General features: G+C 58.2%; 1 protein-coding gene across 2 annotated transcripts in view; it reads right to left on the bottom strand.

The window, feature by feature from the left end:
• Positions 1 to 2,039: 2,039 nt before the first annotated feature.
• The window catches only part of CAPZB (capping actin protein of muscle Z-line subunit beta), a 130,118-nt gene continuing 111,169 nt past the window's right edge, over positions 2,040 to 20,988 (bottom strand). The window contains exons 5-10 of one of the 2 annotated variants that reach the window (XM_041765144.1): positions 17,758 to 17,899; positions 17,310 to 17,426; positions 7,196 to 7,261; positions 6,607 to 6,683; positions 5,521 to 5,633; positions 2,040 to 2,755 (exon numbers count right to left, since the gene is read on the bottom strand). In XM_041765144.1, the coding sequence (XP_041621078.1) occupies positions 5,531 to 5,633; positions 6,607 to 6,683; positions 7,196 to 7,261; positions 17,310 to 17,426; positions 17,758 to 17,899 (505 nt within the window). In that variant the 3' untranslated portion in view covers positions 2,040 to 2,755; positions 5,521 to 5,530. The remainder of the gene's footprint in view (positions 2,756 to 5,520; positions 5,634 to 6,606; positions 6,684 to 7,195; positions 7,262 to 17,309; positions 17,427 to 17,757; positions 17,900 to 20,988) is intronic. The other variant, XM_041765145.1, reaches the window with a different exon arrangement.

The following is a 20,988-nucleotide window of genomic DNA, read 5'->3' as shown; positions in this document are numbered from 1 at the left end:
GTTACGTGTCTCTGAAGTATAAAGATTTTTAATTGATGGGCAGCCTGGGTGGCGCAGTGGTTTAGTGCTGCCTTTGGCCCATGGCCTGGTTCAGGAGACCTGGGATCAAGTCCCACGTCGGGCTCCCTGCATGGAGCCTGCTTCTCTCTCTGCCTCTCTCTGTCTCTCATGAATAAATAAAATCTTTAGCAAAAATAAATCAAATCTTAAAAGATTTTTAATTGAGAGAGCATGCGTGCACTCATGCAGGGGGAGAGAATCTCAACCAGATGCTGGTGCTGAGCGGGAGCCCGACGTGGCTCGATCTCCCAACCCTGAGTCATGACCTGAGACGAAACCAAGAGTCAGGCACTTAACTGACTGAACTACCCAAGTGCCCCTGACATAGTATTCTGAAAGAGAAAATTATAGAAAATTAAAAATACATTAAAAAGTTTTGTACATTTCAATAGACGTTAGAAAATTTCTTTAAATTGAATTTATAGAAAATGTTTATGCTGTGAACTTCATCTTTTAAAAAAGTGAATAGACTGTTGGTGATATGAATTATAATCAAGGTTTTTATGACACAAAAATAGCACCAACTCGTTTTTTTTTAAAGTTCTCTATTTAATAATAGATCATCTACTTCCTAAGGGCAGAAAAGAGAATTGCAAAATCAGTAACAAGCCCTCACTCAAAATATTTGTAGCGAAGCAGGTAGGTTCGGGCTGAAATGATGACCCGACAAGGTAGGATTAAGTAATCTGGTTTTCGGGCTGAAAGTTTTACAAATGTTACATTGACAAAATAATGATGAAACACTTTCACTTCTATGATAGGTAATTCTTAACATTAACTGGAACGAGATGCACTTTATTTTTAAAAAGCTTGGAGCTCTGGGCACCTGGGTGCCTCTTGATTTCGGCTCGGGTCATGCTCTCTGGGTTGTGGGATGGAGCCCCGCGTGGGGCTCTACGCTCAGCGTGGTCTGCTTGTCCCTCTTCCTCTGCCCCTCTCTCTGCTCATGTTCTTTCTCTCCCAAATAAATAAAATCGTTAAAAAAAAAAAAAAAGAAAAAAGCAGCTTTTGCTCTAGAGGCTTCACCGAGAATTCCAGGACGGGCCAGCAGGTGGGGAGCTGCCCTCCCTCCAGCCTCCTTAGGGTTCGCTGGCGCAGAGCTGCAGGCACGTGTGGGGAGCTCCGGGAGGGAAGGTGAAGGTGAGCGGGTGGGTGGCAGCTGGAAAGTCAGGGGCCGGGGCTGCTCCAGGATCTTGGGAGCAGGAAACCTTCCCAGCTCTTTCCTGTCGGAGAGTGTCAGGCGAGAACTGAACTGGCTGGGCCTGGGTCACGCCAGGGAAGGGCCGTGTGGCCGCACTCAGGCAGCTGCTGGGGGGTGGGGGTGGCAGCAGCATCAGTGAGGCCCCGTCCACGCTGCCTGCTTCCTCCGGTGGCTGAGGGTCCAGGGGATGTGCCACGTGGTGCTGCAGTCAGTGATGCAAACGAAGGAGTTTGGAACGGGGTGGGGGTGTGTGTCTTGGAATCTGGGGCCCCAGAGGGAGCTCAGCGACCCGGAGGCTGACTTGTCAAGACCGCAGTGACAGGGTGAAAGGGCCTGAGACCACCACCCGCCCCAGGGGTGTTAAGTGGGTGCAGAGCTCACCCCACAGCCAGGGCGTGGGACCCCCGAACTGGCCCCCCAGCTGCCTGGTGTCAGTAGGAGAGCAGGGACTGCGGAGTCCCACACACGGTGGGGGTCTGCGGGGATGAAGGTGGGGGTGGGGGGAGGCCACACCCAGGGTGACAGGACATGGGGTGCTCAGCTCTTCCGGGCGCGTGGGCTGGGGAGCAGAGCAGCAGCCCTGGGCCCCGCAAGGGCCCCTCTTCTCGCCCACCGTGGGGGTCCCCCCTCTGCCGCCCCCCCGGGGCCAGCCGTCCCCAGGCCATGCACAGCGGCGAGGTGAGAGAGAACACAAGGCCGGTGCTAACTGCGTCCCAGTTTGTTTATTTTTTTGTTCTTTTTTTCTTTTTTTTTTTTTTTAAGTATGGAAGCTCAAGTATAAGATGTAGATTTTCTTTTTTTAAGCTTTACAAAAAAACAAAATAAAACAAAAAACTCCTTTTGCATTCCATAAAAATTGACAGAAAAGCACCTGGCCAGAAGAGCAGACGGTCAGCAGGCCCCACTCCGCGCCCCCACCACGTGGGCTCCGTGGGACAGGGGCCAGTCTGTGCAGGACGACGCTGAGGGCCACCTCCTTTCTCCGGGAGCTGTCCCCTGTCCCCCCGGCCCCAACCCCAAGCAACTCCCAAACACACGTGGAATCAGATTTCCAGTTTTTCTTCTCTCTTTCACACACCACAGTTAGTTCATAAAATTTTTTTGTTTTACATTTTTTACACCAATGTAACAAAAAGGGGGGGAGGGAGGGGAGGCGGGGGGGGCCTGGGGCAAACAAAAGCACACGGGCTCTGGAAACAAGGAGAGTTCTGATAGCAAAACGTGGTGGGAAGTAGGCCTCGGAGACAGGGGTGTTTACTGGGCTTTATTCTGGGGAGATGGCGCTGTGCGGTCGCGATGCCGGTGTTACGGGACCTGGTGGGGCGGGGCGGGGGGCAGAGGACGAGTTTTCTAAGAAAGGACTCTAGGAGCGCGTGGCGGGCCGCGAGCAGGCGCGGCGCGGAGCTCTAACACTGCTGCTTTCTCTTCAAGGCCTCCACCAGGTCGTTCTTAAGAGCTTCTTGCTTTGATTTGTCTGCGAAAGTCTGCACAGACCTGCGGGGGGGAAAGAGGGCGTCAGTGCCTGTCGCAGGGAGTGGCGCCCCGAGGGCCGGGTCACGCTGCCTCCTCGGGTGACCGGGTGACTGTGGCGTGGGGCCGCCGGGCTGACGTCGGCTCGGGGGGGCTGGAGAGGCGCGGGGGCCTCCGTGCACGGCCTGCCTGGGGTCACCAGGACCCCACTCCACTCCTCCGGGCGCGGGTCCCAAGGTCAGCCTGAGCCAGAGGGTGGCTCCTGGGCTTCGAGAGCAACGCAGCCGAGCCCCTCGTGCTTCAGGGCCCCTGCCGGGGAGCCTCCCCTCATCGCCCCCCTGCCCGGCAGAGGCGGCCCGCGGCTCACCCCCCAAGTGCAGGGTGCAGGGTGCAGGGCCACCCCACGCAGCAAACGCTTAAGAACCTCTGGACATCTGAGCAGACTGGGTGCACGTCCAGGGCAGCCCCCAAAGGGCAGGCGCGGGCAGCCTGCTGCTGTGCGGCACTGTCAGCTGAACTTGGCCGAGAAGCTCCCTCAGCCTGGATTTCAGGAGGCAGCATGGGACGGAGACGAGAGGCCCTGGGTCCCTGCTGTCCGATCCTGGATTTGTGGGGACGTGCGGACCGGTGCACCTGCGCACGGGCGTTAAGCTCTGCACCAGAGCAAGCGGCCGCTAAGCTCTGCAGAGGCCGGGCGGTGCACAGAGTGCTTCCCACACAGCTCTCATTCCCCTCAAAGATCCCGGGGGGCCTCCTGGTGTCCCCAATCCACGGATGAGGAAAGTGAGGCTCAGGGAAGTGCCCCCCCCCCCAAGGGCCTGAAAGGTCGCTCTGTCAAACTGACCCAACGTGTTGACCAAGAACTTGCTAAACTTCTTATAAACTTTTCAACAGTTTCGAAGCAGTGACGGAAGGGTGCAGGCTGCCTGGCAGGAAAGCTGTGGACACTGCGGCCCGTGGGAATCTCAGGCTTGAAATGCATCGGCCGTGAAAAGGCCGGAAGACGGGGCAAAAAAGAATCCTCGACTTCCAGAACTGGGAGAACCAAGAACATCCCAAACTGAGCTCTGGCTACTGAATCCCAGAAAAATCATGGCACGTGGCCTCCCAAGTCTGAGGGTGGCACGGATAAGCCGATCCATAAACCACTAAAAAACTCTCAGGAGAAGTGCCATGGTTTTCGGTGGAATGTTTCTGAACAAGCATCCTGGGCTGCTCCGGCTCAGCGGCAGCAAAGGGAAGCGTCAGACGGCAGCCCTGGTGGCCCTGGGCTTCGGTTCTTAGCCCACCATGTGCTTCTAGAAAAGCTTCCAGGGGGAGGAAGCGACAGCTCGCACGGCTCCCCGGCCTGCGTGGGTGCTGGCTCTTCTGGGAAGGAGCAGCCAAGCACACCAGGCCTGGCCTGGGCCCCATCCTCAACCTCCACAAGGGAGAAAGTTCCAGAGTTAGAACCAGAGGGAGATTAGGTAAGGCACGGGAGACTGGGCTCAGAATGGCCTGGAGATATAATTTGGGGGACACAGCCTGGAAAGGTCACTGCCAATCATTGTCCAATCAATGCCCAGAGGAAGTGCTGGCTCAGAGTGGGAAGGAGGACGTGTCCTGGACCCATGGAGAGCCCGGCTGCCCACTGCTTGGTGGTGGTGGTGGTGGTGGTTTCTATGCTGGAAAGCTTCCAGGGGGTGGCCAAGGGACTGACCCAGGGCAGGGCTCTAGAAGACTTTACACCCCACCCCACCCCCAACAAAAGCTGAGGGGCTGGGGAAGACGCTGGCAGTACCACGGCACGCTTTAAGGTTTCCTCTCGCTGCGATGGGAATGGGACGTCCCAGCGCAAGGCCTGAGGGTGGCACTCAGAGGCCCAGACACGCTGGAGTCCCATGAACACAGAGGAGCCTGGTTGCATCAATGCCCCCCGCTCCCCCGAAATCCTGCTGGGCCTCTTCTCTTCTGTGGCCAGTCCCTGGTCTGGGCAGAAATCCCTTAGCCCTGCCCTGAGGGCTTCTGAGCGCCTTGGATTAAAAGTTTCCCTCCTCTCCCAGGACGCGGGCTTTCCCCCATCTGTATCTGTCATGGGCTCAAGTTGGGGTTCACAGCTGTGCTCAACAAGCAACACTTGCTCCTTTCCGTCAGTGTGAGGCGTTTAAGAGGACGGCCGCAGCTTGTTAGGGGCAGAAGGTTATGCCGGTCCAAGCAGCTCCAGCAGCAACCGGTCTGGGGGTGCAGCAAGCCCAGCCGGGGGGATTCTGGCCTCCGCTCTGTGCTCTAGCCTCTGGCTTGGGGCCCCACACTCCTTTCACAAGCCACAGCCCCAAACGGACCATTTCCCATGGAGAAGGCTCACCTGGCCTCTGGGATGCTTGGTGGGGAGGCCAGAGGCTCCAGTGCACAGATAGGGGGCTCGGGGAGGCTGCCCTGGGGCACGCGGCCGAGCGAAGGCCGTGCCCAGACCCCGGCTCTGAGACCAGAGCAGTGCAGACCGGCGGCTTCTGCTGGAGACGCAGGGTTAATCCCCAGACTGGGCTTCCTCCAGAGCCAGGGCCAAGCCCCGTCTCTGCCCCACACCCACCCCTGCCCAGAGTGCAAGACACACACACAGCACACACGTGATACGGGTCTGGGTTACACGGGGCCGAGTCTACGTGTTACCGCGGCGCCCACAGCCGTGAGCCGACACGGGGGTTAGTGGTGGTTTAGAGGACCGCGCAGCCACAGCTGGTCCGGGAGTGGCGGCGGGTTGGTGAGTCCTGTTTAGTGGGGAGGGTGCTCACGCCTCTCAGGCAGGGTACCTGCGTCGGCTTAGTTATCAGGCTGGATGTGGATCTGGCGCTGGGTCAGCACTTGGGAAAGCTCCCTCTGCAGCTGCTGAAACTTGGGGTGGTCGGGGATTACGTCAACAGATCTACAGAGAGCGGTCAGAGATGAGTGCGGCGGGAGGGAGGGACACGCACCTAGGAACACGAGGTGACTGCTGGAGACGCAGGGGCGTACGGGGTAGAAGGAGAGCCGTGTCCAAGGGCCCTGCGCTCCGGGGCGCAGCACAGAGGGGGAGCCACTGAGCTCGAGGCTGGAGGGGACCTGGCCACCGCCCCCCTGCCGGGAGCGTGTCTGCGGGACGGAGCGTGGGCCCCAGGTGACCAGAGGACAGCGATGTTGCCAGAGGAGGAACAGAACCCGCCAGGGGCCAGACTGAGTTCCCCACCAGCAGGTGAAAACGGGAGAGATGCAGATCCAGGGGGCTCCTCGCTATTTCAAACCATACGAGCAGGAGACCAGGAATCTGTCTCCTGGGTGAATCCACAAGTCAGGGCAGCCCCCGGAGCGGCTCCCTGCCTCTGCTGTCGGCCCCAAAGCAGAGTCTGACACATGGAACGGGGCTCTGGGGACTGAAGCTGAGGGCAGAGGCTACCCCACCTGCCCCCCCGGCTGGGGGAAGCCCATGGAAAGGAGCCACCAGCCGGGGGTCACACAGCACCTGCAGGAGCTCTTAGTTTTCTGACCCCAAGGCCAGTGCTCGTCACACGGTTTGCATCTCCTGCCCTGTCCCGCCGGACTTCGACGGCCCAGAGAACCCTTTCCACCTTCCTTTGGGCCAGTGCTGCAGAACCGAGGGCACCAGAAGGGGGGGGGGGGCAGCTCAGGACAGGGTCACGGCCACCAGAGCCCCGGGGGCTCCAGAGAAGAGCAGGCCGCCCGACAGGCTGCACTCCCTCGCGGTCCCGAGGGCACCGATGGGCTCCACGTGAGCGCCCACCAGCAAACACAACAGCAGGCAGGAGCCAGCGACGACCCGAGGCCGGTGCCACCCGACGCAGCACGCCTAGGATTCAAACCCACGTCTTTTGGTCGTGAAGCCTGTGCTGTGGGTACGTTACCTCAGCCCGTTGACGATGTCCTTTGTTTTTCCAAAGTAGATCTCATTCAGCGTACTTCTGATTTTATTTTCCATGTCCTGGAAGGGAGGTCGGTCAGGTCAGGGCGGCAAACGGGAGGCCCCAGGCCCACCCTCCCCACCGGCTGCTCACCCCTGCAGTCCCCGCCGCCACCACAGGGGGGAGGTGCAGGACCGCGCCACAGCCAGGCCGGCCCCCAGGCCCCCAGGCCCCCAGGCCCCCACGCCTGCCGCCTGCCGAGACTCCACGGAGCGCTTCCCAGGCTTCAGGCTTGAGAAGCCAACACTCGGGGACCAGTGGCCAACGCCGATGGCCCTCCAGGGAGCTCACGCCACTGGCAGGTTCCCCGTGTCTGTACCACGCCTCCACCCCTTGGTCCCCCGACCAACACAGAGTGTGGCCAAGGGAAGGCAGGGGCCGCGGCCCCGACGGGTGCGTCCTGGCTGAGCTGGGGCGCCTGCCAGCCCGCGGGCTTGGGGAGCCGAGCCCCGGGCAGATGGGCAAGGCCCGAGCAACACGACTCGCGCACGCTGCGGGCTGCCCCGCCGGGAGGAGCCCGGGGCCCACTCACCTCCACCAGGCGCCCGATGTTGGCTATGTGCGGGGAGCAGTCGCTCACGGTCTCGTCCTTCTCCATCTGCAAGAGATCAGACGGTCCCTCGGCGTCAGAGGCCCGCGCGCTCCTGCGAACGAGCCCGGGCTGCGCAGAGCCGGCTGCTCCGCGTGGCACCCCCGCGGGGGGGGCCTCAGCTTTGGTCCACGCAGCTCGGCCAGCAGAGGACCACCAGGCCGGGCTCGGGCTGTCCGTGTCCCCTGCGGGGGAGCCTCCGCCGTGCTTTGACGGCCCTGCGGCGCAGCTTCGGAGGGAGGGACCAGCAGCCCGGAGCCGGGCTGAGGGGACGCGCGGACTGGTGGCGGGGCCGGCCGTCGGGACCCAGGTTCCTAGACTGTGACCAAGTGGGGTCCTGGGGGGGACCCAGCCATCGAGCCTCGCGGGGTCTGTTCTGACCCGATAATCGTTACCGTTACAGCTATTAGAGGCGGCAGCGGGTGGGGCCGGGGCTTCACGACCTGGGCGCTCCCGCTTGAGAACCCCCCGTCTCCCATGAGGCCGATTCCTCCAGGAGAGGTCCCCGTGTCCACAGCTCGCGGGGTGCCCCGGAGGGTGCTGAACATCCCGGTCACGGAACGGACAGTGGTTGAAGACGCGGAGGCCGAGACAGGATGAAAAGATCAGAGCGTGTCATCGGGGCAGCCAGAGCTCAGGATGGACTCAGGCGAGTGGAGAAAACGCGGGCAGGGCAGCGGGGGAAGGGCCTCTGGGGCTGGAGACCTGGACGGCGGTGTGCTCGGAGGCCAGAGGCTTTGCTGCTTCTCACCTATTTTGACTTCTGTATCGGGGAGAATTATTTCGAGGCCAGAAATGGTAGAAAAGCCCCAGTTAAAAGCAAGATGAAACCACAACTGGGCAAGCAGATGGTAGGAGAGACCCACGTCATTGAACTAATCAGGTTCCCGGGGTGAGTGAGGCCAGCCCCATCCTGGGGAGCAGCCATCCCTGACCAGTCAGCACACGCGGGGGCTGGCCCTACCTTCGTGAAACAAGGAAGACACGAGTCTGACACTGATCCACACCATTTTTGATGAGACTGTTAAAAATCATCCGTTGGCAGGACCCCTGCGTGGCTCAGTGGTTGAGCACCTGCTTTTGGCTCAGGGTGTGATGCCGGGGTCCTGGGATCGAGTCCTGCATTGGGCTCCCCACAGGGAGCCTGTTTTTCCCTCTGCCTGTGTCTCTGCCTCTGTATCTCTAGTGGATAAATAAAAATTTAAAAAATCATCTGTTGGCACATCTAAACCAGCTCTCTCAAATCTAGGAATCCACACATGGGCTCACCGCGACCAAGTTCTGCGAGAATCCCTCCAGGAAGCTCACGCCCCTGGCAGGTTCCCAGGGGTGGCCTCCCCGGCATCCCGCAGGCCTCCTGCCTGGCCCTGAGCCAGCCTGCCTGTCCGGGGCTTAAAGAAGGCACAGCTGAGAGCGCCTTATGGGCATCCTGGTGACAGCACCAAGGGTCCAGATGATCGGAAGCCAGGGCCATGGGCTGGTCCGGGACACAGCAGCTGCCAGGTGCAGACTCACCTATTCTGTTCAGTCCCTAGAAGAACTCTGTTTCCAACCCAAGGGAATGAAAGCTCAAGGATGTCACGATATCTGCCCGGGCCACAGCACGTTTGCTCTTCCGCCCAGTTGGCTGGGGACAGTGCAAGTCACATTCTCCACCTCAAACATGAACCTCGCCAAGTATAAAATGGGAGCCCAGTCCCGTGAAGAGACGCATGGTTTTGGGAGGATTTCAAGCTCGGTGAGATTGTGACAAGCAGCCACAAGAGCTTTCACACAACTTCGGGTTACAGGTGGGTTCCCGGTGTCCCCGTCGGGGCAGGGCCTGGCCCGACCACGTGATGGCGCTGCAGCCGCAGGGCTCCAACACTCAGGAAGGTCTGGGCCCGGCCACATCTGCAAGGCTGGATTCAGTTAAAGGTGTCGGTGTCGGAGTTTTAGAGACCCATGGGCAAAGCTGGAGTTTATGCACTAGAAAGTCCGAATGCCCTGACCCCAAGAATGGGCAAGAACGGAGTATCTGCCCTGCCCCCAGCACCCCTGGGCCAGCGATCCCGGGGAGTCTTGATCCTCAGAAGACTACACAGGTCCCTACAAAATAGAAGTCAGACTGCTCCTGAACAGAGATGTGCTAGCTACTCCCCATCTTTCCAGGTTTCCTAAATTACCCCCCCCCCCCGGGCCACCCCATAGCATTTGCTGGAACATTTGCCCTCGGCCAAAACCCTACTGTCAGGACAACTGGAGTTTGTGCATGCTGAAGGGTCAGGAAGGATGGTGATCCATCTACCCCCTCCCCTTTTTTTAAGATTTATTTATTTATTCAGAAAGAGCGGCAGAGACACAGGCAGAGGAAGAAGCAGGCTCCATGCAGGAAGCCTGACGTGGGACTTGATCCCGGATCTCCAGGATCACACCCCGGGCTTCAGGCGGCGCCAAACCACTGCGCCACCGGGGCTGCCCCATCTACCCATTTAAAAAAAATATTTAAGAAAGATTTGTTTGGCAGAGAATGGGAGCGAGAGCAAGCGAGCGTGTGCAGGGTGAGCGCACAAGTGGGCGGAGCAGCAGGCAGAGGGGGAGAGAGAAGCAGACCCCCCCCCCAGCAGGGAGCCCGATGCAGGGCTCCATCCTGCGGGACTCACTCCCAGGACCCCAGAGATCACGAGTTGAGCCGAAGGCAGACGCTTAACCAACTGAGCAACTGAGCCACTCAGGACCGTGTGCTCCCTTCCCTGACACGGAAAAGGTTCTTTGGGCCAGAGGGCAGCGTGGAGCGCGGCTGGGCTGTCAGGGAGAAGCCCGACGGGCCTGACCCCCACGAGTCTTGTCCTCCCACAGAGTGTGAGTCTCACCCTCCCCAGTCCCGAGCAGGCGGTGGACTCCTGGCAACCTCAGGCTGAGCTTGTGGAGGGGCCCACTTTATGTTATTTTAATTAATTCTTTAAAGATTTATTTACACGAGAAAGAGAGTGAGTGTGTGCGCAACGCATAGAAGTGGGACTGGCAGCGGGAGGGCGAATCTGGAGCAGGCTCCAGGCTGAGCACAGAGCCAGACGGGGGCTCGGTCCCACCACCTGAACCGAAACCAAGAGCTGAACGCGGAACCGACTACACCAGCCAGGCACCCCACTGGGGTCAGAGCTGTTGGCAAAGGGCTCTGGGCCATCAGGGTAAGTAAAGTCACATCAGCAACCCAACCTCTTGGGTATCATCTTTGTGCTCCAGGATCAAACTACTGGTTGTCCAAAGGTAAGAGAGGTCTGGGGTGGGTGTGAGGGTAGGGGGGACAGGGAGGGGGAAAGTGAGGAGGCTTGGTCTCCCCTAAAGGGCACAAGAGGTCCCTAAGCTCGTGGCAGGGGATCTGAGCCCAAGGAAAGGCCTAGCAGGGACCGGGGAGGGGGAAGGAAGACAAGGGCTGGGGTGCAGGCAGAGGTCTTGCAACACAGACGTTTCCACGGCCCCCTTGCCCACACCCCTGCTGACTCCCTCCACACCTGGTCAGGGTCAGCTTGCTGGAAATGCTGACCCACCAAAAATAGGACTATTTTTGCAATGCATATATTATTACATCCTTATAAAAGTGGCTGCCAGACGAAAACATTTTTATGTGCTGTGGCCGCACAGATGTTCCACAAGGTGGTTCCAACCAAGTCTGAAGTCTGGGCCCAGCCCGCTCGTCCCCATCAAGCACCTCCTCCTCTCTGTGGCCTGGAGATGGGAAGGACATGGTGTTTGGAAGGCAGGCTGTCTACCTCGGAAGGGGTGTGCGTACAGCCTCTCCGGCCGCTCTGCAGCACAGCCGGCGCCTGCTCCATGGCTCCGCCCCTGGAGCCCACGGGCCTCTGCTGAATGAGCTACTACACGCAGGATCAGGACGGAGCCCGGGAGAATGGCAGCTCCGTTCCCGGGGCTCCTCCGGTCCTGGCTCTTCCGCAGAAGCCGGCGACGTCCTCCCGATGACTGAACCAGGCTCTGGTTAGGAGCTGGGCTGGAGGCCAGGACTTAACATGGCCAGAGGGCCTCTCAAGGAAGGTTCGGTTTGCCCCGGTTTAGGGAAATTTTAATTGAGCCTAAAACTACAGAAGTATTCTAGAAGATGGAAAAGTCTCTGCTTGTAAGGTATGTGGTAGTAGCAGAAATAGCTGTTATTTATTGAGCACAAACCATAGCAACTTTTCCGAATAAGCATTATTAGCTTGAGGGTGAAAATGCATATTTTGGAAAAGGGAGGGGGGAGTGGTCTGTCCAGGTCACACAGCTGGAAGGCAGCAGGCTAGGACTGAACCAGGTCTGGACAATTCCACAGCTTGTTTTCTTCCACGAGACCTCTCCGTGTGCTCACATTCATGTACATTCTTTATGAGAAAAAAATCTGAGACGGACCACAGTCCAGGGCTTGGAGACTCCCAACAGTATCCATCCCTGCTCGGCCCCCTCCCCACCCCAGGATCTCCAGTCCCTTCCTCTGTGGCCTGACTGTCCCTAGAAGCCACAACGCTGGAGCCTCCAGGCCACCTCCGGGAACACAGGGAGCCGGCTGCAGCTGTAGCTGTGCCTCCCACAGCAAGAAAGCACTCCCTGAGCCCGTAGCCCTGCTCCCCTACATCCGGGGGAGCGTGAGGGCCTCCTCCCCTCACCAGGATGGACAGCCTGGCCTTGCCTGACTGCCAAGCTCGAGTCAAAGAGGATTTCTCTGCCATGACACCCGGGCAGGTGCCTCTGCTGGAGTCTTACTGCGTGAAGATCTGTCACAGGGCGCCTGCGCCTGAGTGGGGAGAGAGCTCAGCTTGCAAAGGACCAGCCTAATCCCCCTACTCGACAAAACATTCCACCTTTGTTTCTAAATATTTAGAATCTGAAAAAAATATCAAACGAACATCTGCAGGGCCCATCCCTGGATCGGAAACCTTGGATCTCCTTCCAGAGATTTATGATCTTGCCTCTTTCTCACGTCTCCAGCTGTCACACAGGAGAAGTGACCTCTCAATGCAACTTCCTTTACAACATGTTGGTACTTGGCTTACAACATCTCTTACTTGCTCCACAGCCTTCCCTCCGCCCTCCTCCCCTGGAAGGACTGCATGATCTGGCTGTGCGGGGCTCCCACACAGACCACCGCGCGCCCTCCCTCCCCAGCCCCCTGGCTGCGTGGATTTGCCAAAACACTTTATGTACCTGCCTCGTTTCCAGTGACATCCCTAAGGGAGACTGTGCTAGGTGGGAGTGAAGGGAAGGGCGGGCCAAAGGGTAGGTGATGGGTGAGGGCGACATGTGACTCATCTCATGGGTCATTGTTAGATTTACCAACCATTTGAAGGAAGTTCTCCATGTCCTACACTTACAGCTGCCTCAACTGAGAGAGGAGAGGGCTGGGGACAAAGCCTCTGAAGCTGGGGAGGGACCCCTGGGGACAGAGGGAACAGGCAAGGGGAGGGAGCACAGGGGCTGTGCCCTGAGGAGCGAGGGCGGGGGGCTGCTCTGTGGAGGAATGTGCCTCATCACTGGCCAGGAGAGCTTGCAGGGTTGGTGCCCGGTGATGTGGGTCCTTCCAGACACACACGAGGCATGAGGTTTGAGTGTGTGGCTGCAGCGAGGCCTAGCTTCCAGAGGGACACCTTGGGTCTGGTCACCACAAGCACTACTTGATGGAGGAGCTCAAATGGGGAAGCCTCCTCTGATCCAATGGCTCACGTGGTGGTAGGTCACCCAAACGTTGCCCGCTCTATCCCAAAATGTGTCCCTCTCTGTTCCCCTCTCCCTGCCCTCCGTTATTTCCTGCCTTGAGGCTCACACCAGCTCACATACTGACCTCCTGGGTGCGGGCTTATCCCCTCCAGCCCTCCTGGTGGCCTCCATCTGGCCCGAGTCACCTCACTCCTGGGGGACTCTAACAGCTCCCTCACCCTGTCCTAGCCAGATCATCGCGAGGAAATCACTTTGTGGCTCAAACGTCAGTCTCCTCACCTGTTACGTGGGAAAGGTAACACTACCTTGCGTCTAAGCCCGGAGACAGCCCCCCAAACCACCATGCATGTTCACCCTTTACCATGGGTTTGCTCGGCTCACCTGGGACCCCTGTGTCCCCCGTCCAAGGCAACCAGATGTTTTCTCGAGGTTCATCTGGGACACACGGCTCAACCGGCGACCCGTTTCCCATTTGCTCAGAAGCCATGCATCACTGCCGGAGATGTGTCTCCCCCGCCGCTGCCCTGGCTCTCCTTTCACATTACTTACCTTGGAAACCAGCCCCGGCTTTAATGCACCTCAGATGAGTTATGTGACCGGCCGTGGGGATGATGACAGAGGCATGAATTTCCTCATCAAAGCCCAAGAGCACCAGGCAGTCCAAACAGTCCTGCAGCCACGGCCCGGTGTGCTGAGGAGAGCCCCTCATCGGGCCCATGTGGCTTGGCAGGACGCTGCTCGCGGCGAGCCGGAACCAGACCCTGGCCATGGGCTGGCCGCTCTGACCGAAACTACCAGGAAGGCTGGGGATGGAATATTTGTCCGGTCGCCGTAAACCAGTGGAATTATAAACAGTTTGGAGCGGTAAGTGGTGCAGGAAGCTGTCTCCGGATACAGATTTAGGATGTTCCACTGGTGCCCAGGTGGCAGGGTGTGGGGGAGGTGGGCTGCCCGGCCAGTGGGAGAGCTCGCTGCCTGGGGGCTCGGCTGCCTGCCCGGCCAGTCGTTCCTGGAGGACAAAGGCCTGGTGTCCATGCACCAGCCTCGGTTCCGAGGAGTGGGGACAGCCCCACCCAGGGACACCCAAGATCCCTGGTGGCCTCAGGCTGCTTAGGCTCAGTGGAGGCGGTGGAGGCTTAGCACGGAAAGCCTAAGGCTCGGATATGTGCCCCAGGCCTGCTGACAAAACACCTGCTCTGTAAGTTTTCAAGTGCACATCCATGGTTTTGTGGCTACAGATCCACTTGAAAGAGTCACTGAATTCATCCTTTTCATATTTTTTTTTTCTATCAAATAGAGGTATTAAAAGATTGGAATTTTCATCTCTCTTAAAAAGATGTCTGCTATCAAAAGGAACCCTCAAGAGCTCAGGCACTACTGGCCCCGGGGTGGGTGAGGCGCTCCCTTGGATGACATTCTCCAGGGCGCTGTGCTGTGGCCAGCACCGACTTCGGGGAGACCAGGGGTTCCTGGGTCTGTGCTTTCTCCTCCCTTCACACAGAGACACCAGGCGAAGGCCGTCCCTTGGGATGGCGCCGTCGGGGGTCCTACACGCAGATGCTTCAAGAGGCATCTGAAGCGGATGGGAAGACGGGTCTGCTCTGGGGGAAGCAGCACCTCTGAGTCCAGCTCTCAGCTCACCTGAGACATACTTGGAGGGGAGGGACATCCTGGACGTGAGCTGCTAAGGACACTGAAGCAAAAGATGGAGAGGCACGTGGAGCTGGGCCAACCTGATTTGTAAGAAACACATATATTCGTTCAGATGACCAAGACACACACACTCCTCACGTGTACTGGTCTTGGTCCACGGTTCCCGGCTCAGGGCTCCCATAAGCCTTGGATTCTCCTGAGCCACTATGGAGCCATCTTTCTTGGCTTCCTGTCCTTCGTTCCTGAAGTCACTTCAGGGCCGTCCAGGTGACTTGGGGGTCTTGTTACTCATAATGAGCCCCTTCCTACACTGGGCTCGCGTTAATGGAGTGACTTTAGAAAACACCTCTGGTGACCGGGGGACTTTCAGTACCGCCCCAATTTCCAGGCAGGGGAGCAGGGGGCTTCAGAGAGTTTCCAGGTTGGGGAACAGAATGCTTCTAAGTGCCACCATGCTGGGCCAGCTCAACTCCAAGACGACGGAAGCTCCTTTGTTTATGACCTCATCTGATGTATCCACTTGGCTGCTGATTTGTGTACTCTGATAAACCAGTCTAATGAGTCCCTGGGTGAGCTTCTGTGACCACTCCAGTGAAGTAATCAGATCCCAGGAGGGGGTCACGGAGACCCCGGTCAGAAGCACAGGTGGCACCCTGACTTGCGGCTGGCATCTGAAGAGGTCTGGGGGGGGGGGCGGGGGGCAGGAGCCTGAGCCCTCAACTGGTGGGATCTGAGGCCATCTTCAGGTGGACAGCGTCAGGGGCACTGTCGCTGCCTGTGGGATGCCCTGCTAGTGGCCAGAGAAGTGCTGCGGATGGTGTGGGTTCGGGACCACCCTCCACCGACGGTGCAGTGGGGTGCAGAACCTAAGAGGAGCACCTGTCGAAAGTCGGTGTGCATATAGATTACCTGGAAGTTTTTGCTAAACTGAGATCCCAATTTGGTGGGTCAGGACAGGGCCAAAGATCTCCGTGTCCAACGGGCTCCTCAGTGCTGCTGAGGACGGTGCAGGGACACGGCTGCCTCGGGTGGGTGGCGGCCAGGTGTGGGGAACAGCACAGCCCGTTCCTTGCAGGAGGAGATGGGCCTGAGCTACAGTGACGGGGTGTGTCCCGGTGAGGAGGAAGCAGCTGCGGCCACGCCTGCAGCCCCGGTCCTACTGAGGCGGGGAGCCAGACGGAAGTGGCGGTGGGTATCGGACCACAGACCACTCCAAGGGCGTTTCTTTAAAAATGTGAAGCTCAGACGGTGGATTAACAGCCGGTCAGCCAACTCCCCCTAAGAAAAGCACCTACAAAAGGTGATTATCAGACCGATGCCTCCGTCTGAGGTGTCCGGTAGCCCCGCTGGAGGGCTCTGCATCTGGCCTTGAAACCACAAAGTCACAGTCATCCCGGTTAAGGTGCAAATGACAGAACCAAGAGGAACGGCGACCCCCGGGACAGCTGAGACCAAGAGTCAGCTTCACTGCTGAGGAGCGAGCGGGTGAAAGTCAAACTGTGAGGACAAACACCAACCTCTTACGGACCGACCACACGACAAGTCGCTGGACCCCCGAGGCCGCTGAGAGAGAAGGGGTGGGAGCGACGCGGCGCACTCGTGAGGTGAGGTGAGGTGAGGTGAGGTGAGGTGAGGTGAGGTGAGGTGCCGGCCGAAGCGCCCCGGGGCACGCTGGGCCACAGCGTCTGTTCCGGGTGTTTCCCAGAGGCCAGTGCTCCCTGGTCCGGCCGAGGGGGCGGCAGGGGTCGCATCGGGCTGGGAGGGGAGCTCTCAGCTCTTCCGACCTCGACGTCGGGATCCTGCGACTGAAGCAGCTTTTCCTTCGTGAGGGGGATGAACGTGAGGAGTTCTGAAAGGCCCCGCTCCAGCCTTCGCCAGGGATGCCGGGGAGCGTCGCGGCTGTGCGGGGGCCGGGGCTCAGGGGACACAGGCTCGGCCCCGCGCCGCCGTGACGGGTCCCTACGGGCCCCCGCGCAGGAAGGCCCGGAAACCCGCTCAGATGCTTCATGTAGGCACATCCTCTTCCGGATCCTCTCAGCTTTTATTTCGGCTTTTCTCCTCGTTTTGGAGACGCTGCCTACTGGCCCAGCAGCCCGCCGCCGCCCTCTGGCTGTGCCGTCACCCCCAGTCCCGCCCCCCGCCCCGTCTCGGCACAGAGCGCCTCTGCCCAGGGCCCGGGTCTGCTGCCTGCCCGCAGCCACCCCCCGCGCCCCGTGAAAAGCGGCCAGGTGCTCGTGCAGGAATCCGACACCCCTTTTTCATCGATACCACTCCCCGCAGTCACGTGCCCCCCAGCCTGCCCAGACTGCCTCATGCCCCTCGGCCTCAGGAGGTGATCCCGTGGTGGACACAAGCAACCGAGGCCAGGGAGACATTTCTGGGGTGAGGGCAGACGGAATTCTGAAAGAAGAGCTCCCCCCAGGACTGCCCGGGGCCAGAAGCAGAAGCCAGGCGGTGCCGGAGCTCCCGTCCTGGGCCCGGACACCCCGAACCAAGCCTGGGCCTCTCAGTTATGCGAACGGCCTTGTTTTCATTTTTGCGTAACGGCAACGTTGTACTTCTGTCACTCGCAACCAACAGTCCTCCCGAGGGATCTAAGTCACCACAGCGACAGTCACTCATCCTACCTGTTACCAGGGGTGTGTCCTAACCGGCCCAGGAGCATTTTAATGTAAACGCCGCACCCAGACCCAAAGATCAAACCTCCGGGAGACCCTACCTGTCTGGTCAGGCTGCCTCCGAGGTTCATGGTACCAGAGCCGGATTTGTTGGTCTGCAGCCAAAGCATCACGGTGGAGGTCAGCTTGTAATGGGCGGTGCGACCGCTGGATTTCTCCTGCGGGACGAGGAAGGGATCAGAAGCCCAGGAGGGACTCTGAGCTGAGGAGAGCCTGAGGCGGCCCCTGGACCCGGGGTCACTCTAACCTGTCCCTGCCTTAGATACGGGCCACGACGTGACCTTGTAAAATCCCAGCAGGTCTCTAAGGGACCAAATCTGTGATCACAAGTGCTCAGTTCTTCGGGGATCTTTACCGTCAGTGACCACCGCAATCCTGACTTATCTTTATCTCACGGGTTCTGGGGCATTTTTAGGAGAGATGGGGGGGGGGGGTGGTCTGCACATCACAGCACTTGCCCCTTCAAGAACACCCGCTGGGGAGGCGTACCTGCACTTCCACCACGTGGATGGAATCCCAGCAACCCTTGATCTTCTTGGATCCGTCTCCAGCCTTCTTTATGAGGATCACTCCAGCAAAACCATGATCCAGGTCCCAGAGGTAGACAGACGAGACACCGCCTTCAAAATACCTGCCGGAAACAGGGGCCCGAGCCCATGAGACGTTAAGCCTGTCAGACTGAAGATCAGCAGCCTGGGGGTTCATTCAGCAAAGCGTCATCTGAACGTCTGGGGTTAAGGACCCTCCCTCCCTGTGATGGTCCCAGGGCTGTTGCTCACATGTGTCCTGAGCACCTGCTGGTTGGGGGAGGAGTCACAGAAAGATCGGGTGCATGAGTCCTAAAGATGAATCGGAGTGTGAGCTCTGCCACTGACTCTAGCTTTGTGGTCTTCAGCAAGCTCACTAAACAACTCTGGGCTCCAGGTTTCTTCCAGAGGAAGCATCCAGCAAAGTGTGTGACGTGGAAAGGACGGTCAGTGGGTCATTACTACGGGGTAATGGTCACTGTTCAACATTCCCGTCTTTGGGGATGGCTATCTCACAGGGGGGACAAAGGGGAAAAACAGCAGCACACTCCTCCCCTCCCAGAGCCCCAGAAAGGAAGAGCTGAGCTGAGGGTGGAGCTCCCTACTCAGGTCTGAATCGATATGGAAAAATCCCTAAGAACAAATATAAGAAGAGGCCAGAGGAGAAAAGGAAATCGAGCCAGGTCCCAAATCCGAGACCCAAGGTGACAGTGGCAGAGCGAGGCTGCCGGGGCACAGGCGGGTCACCAGCTGCCATGTGGAGCCTTGAACTCTGCTGACGACCAACGAGAACACTGGAAAACGCACGTCTCTGCGGCCTAGCACGTTCGCTACCAGCAAGTCTGTGGCCTCTGTGACCCTAATTAACCTTGGAATCCACGGTGTGGCAGGCACACTCTGGGACCTGCTGGGAGAGCTGGTGTCGTGTGTGAGCATGGGCTCGGGGGGGGGGGGGGGGGACACGGGCCCCAGCACCCCCCATCATGAGCTGTGGCCGCACATTATCCACCAACTGTTTCTTAAGTGCTAGCAGGTACCCACTGAATTGGGCATTAGCTTCTTTATAAAATAGTAACAGTAATACCTACTTTATGGGACTGTTTAGAAACAAATAAACAAACAAAAAAACCCCCAGGAAAATAAATAATCTGACCAAAGACTATTATTGATTTTAGTAAAAATAAGTACTAAAAATAAACATGTCTGTGATTTCTCAACAAAGCAGTTATATACTAAAAATGTACAGAGTTGACACTAATATTTAGAGAATGTGGGTGAAGGGTACACAAGAATTCTTTTTTGGGGGTAATTTTACTGTAAATCCGTAACTGTTTCAAATTAAGAAGTTTTGATCCGAAGGTCAGTTGGTGATCTACACCAGTGTGTAACAATCGGAGCAAGGAAGCAGCCTTTCCTCATGAGAACGACAGCCTCCTGCCTTTGGGCTGGAGGGTGCCGTGGCCCTAACCCACCGCAGGCCCACAGGGCACCCAAGGGTCCCTACAAGGTCTGCTACCCTCCCCTCTCCCCCTTGGAATTCCTCGGGCAGAGTGGGGCCGGCCTGCTGCTGCCACCACATCCTGTCCCCACTTCTCCATCCCCGCAGGATCCACTGTGATAAAGCTGTCAGCTGCCATTCCTAGCACTGCCTACCCTCCCAGGGCTAACGCAGCAGGAGCGTGGTGAGGGTCTGCTGGACAGATGTACGGAGGTGCTGGCCCCAGGGCAGGAAGTGGCTGGCTCCAGGCCAGGGCAACACAGAGCACAAACACACCTGGGGGTGGGGGGCAGAGCTCAGTGCTATCCTAGGTGATCTCCCAGAATCTGCAACAGTGGGCACTCAGGGACCCTACTTATTCCAACTCACTCTCCACACTCCCGCTCTCCGCTCTCCGGGGACGGGAGGGGGTAGAGAAGTATTTAGGTCTGGGACCTGTGCCCCACCTCTTTCTGTAGGGCCATCCTGGTCCCACAGGCTGCCCTGGAATGCACCTGGGATGGGTGGAGGTCTATCGGTCACCTCTAGACCAGACACCCTGTGGTGCTTGGGTGAGCTCGAGTCAGGGCCTGGGGGAGCCTTCCTGCCCTGTTCTCAGTCCTGGTGATTCCCTCAGCTCACAAGTTCACTAGGAGGCACTCGGCACTCCTGAAGGAAGAGCAGTCCAGACAATCCCAGTGCTGCTAGGGAGAGGGCTGGGTTCTAACCCTTGGTTTTCCCTCTGGTCGGCTTGTAGGGAGAGAAGCCCCACATCAAAAGGGAAGAAACAGCTCGACAAACTGTGGCTTTTCTTGTGCTGACATTTAGAAAGGGCCAATAATCCCTTCTTTCCACTGGCCATGCAGGAGTGGAGGCCCGATGCCCAGTGGTCATTCTTACACTTCCACCCTGATCCCCACGACCAGGGAGCAACGGTGGTCTTGCCAAAGGCCCTGCACCGTGTTAGAATACCAGGGAAGGTGGGCCAGGCTGCCCTAGAAGGGAACCTGGGGAGAGACCCCGGTGGCCTGAGAGCCCTTGGCGGCACCACCCGGAGACCAGCTCCAAAGCACCAGGCAGCCTACGGTTGATCCTCCTCAGTCCCATCCCTTAGGTTTGTTTTCTTCCGGAAAATATAACAACCGCATTCATGTTTTATAAGGTGGAACTGGCCGTTTCCACTCTGGCGCCCCACCCGGTGGCCTGGCTCTCGCTTCGGGCAGCTTCTCCCTGGCATCCTCAGCTTCCTTTGTGGGCCGCGCTGACTGGGCCCAAAGTTCCAAGATGTGGGAGACAAAGGAGGTAAAAAAGCAAACTCAGTTCTGACCTCTATGTGAGTAGCTTTTCTCTTCTCCAAAATTAAGAAGTTCACTGCAAGGACATGACAAAACAGGGAGACATGAAAACCAGCTCACGATACCATGTATCAACTTATCCTATAAATCTGATTCTTCCAAATCCCCTCAAGTCTTTGTCCAGATGTGTTAACTTTTACGTAACGACAAGCGCAGCAATGGTGCCGTGTTGAGTTCGGCCTCTGCGCCTGGCACAGAATTTGTTAGCGCTTTTCCAGGGAGCCACACGATCTCCAGAAGTGATTTTAATAGCTGAGGTAGTATTCCACTGGGGAGCAGCCGAACTTACAGTCGATCTGACGTGTAATAAAGGAACGGCAGCCGAGTTGGAGGCGATGCTGCGATCTCACTTTGAGTCCCG

This window comes from Vulpes lagopus, chromosome 8 (genome assembly GCF_018345385.1).
Source record: "Vulpes lagopus strain Blue_001 chromosome 8, ASM1834538v1, whole genome shotgun sequence".
Lineage (NCBI taxonomy): Eukaryota > Metazoa > Chordata > Mammalia > Carnivora > Canidae > Vulpes > Vulpes lagopus.
The sequence above is the reverse complement of the archived record's forward strand: the minus strand, read 5'-3'. Positions and strand labels throughout refer to the sequence as shown.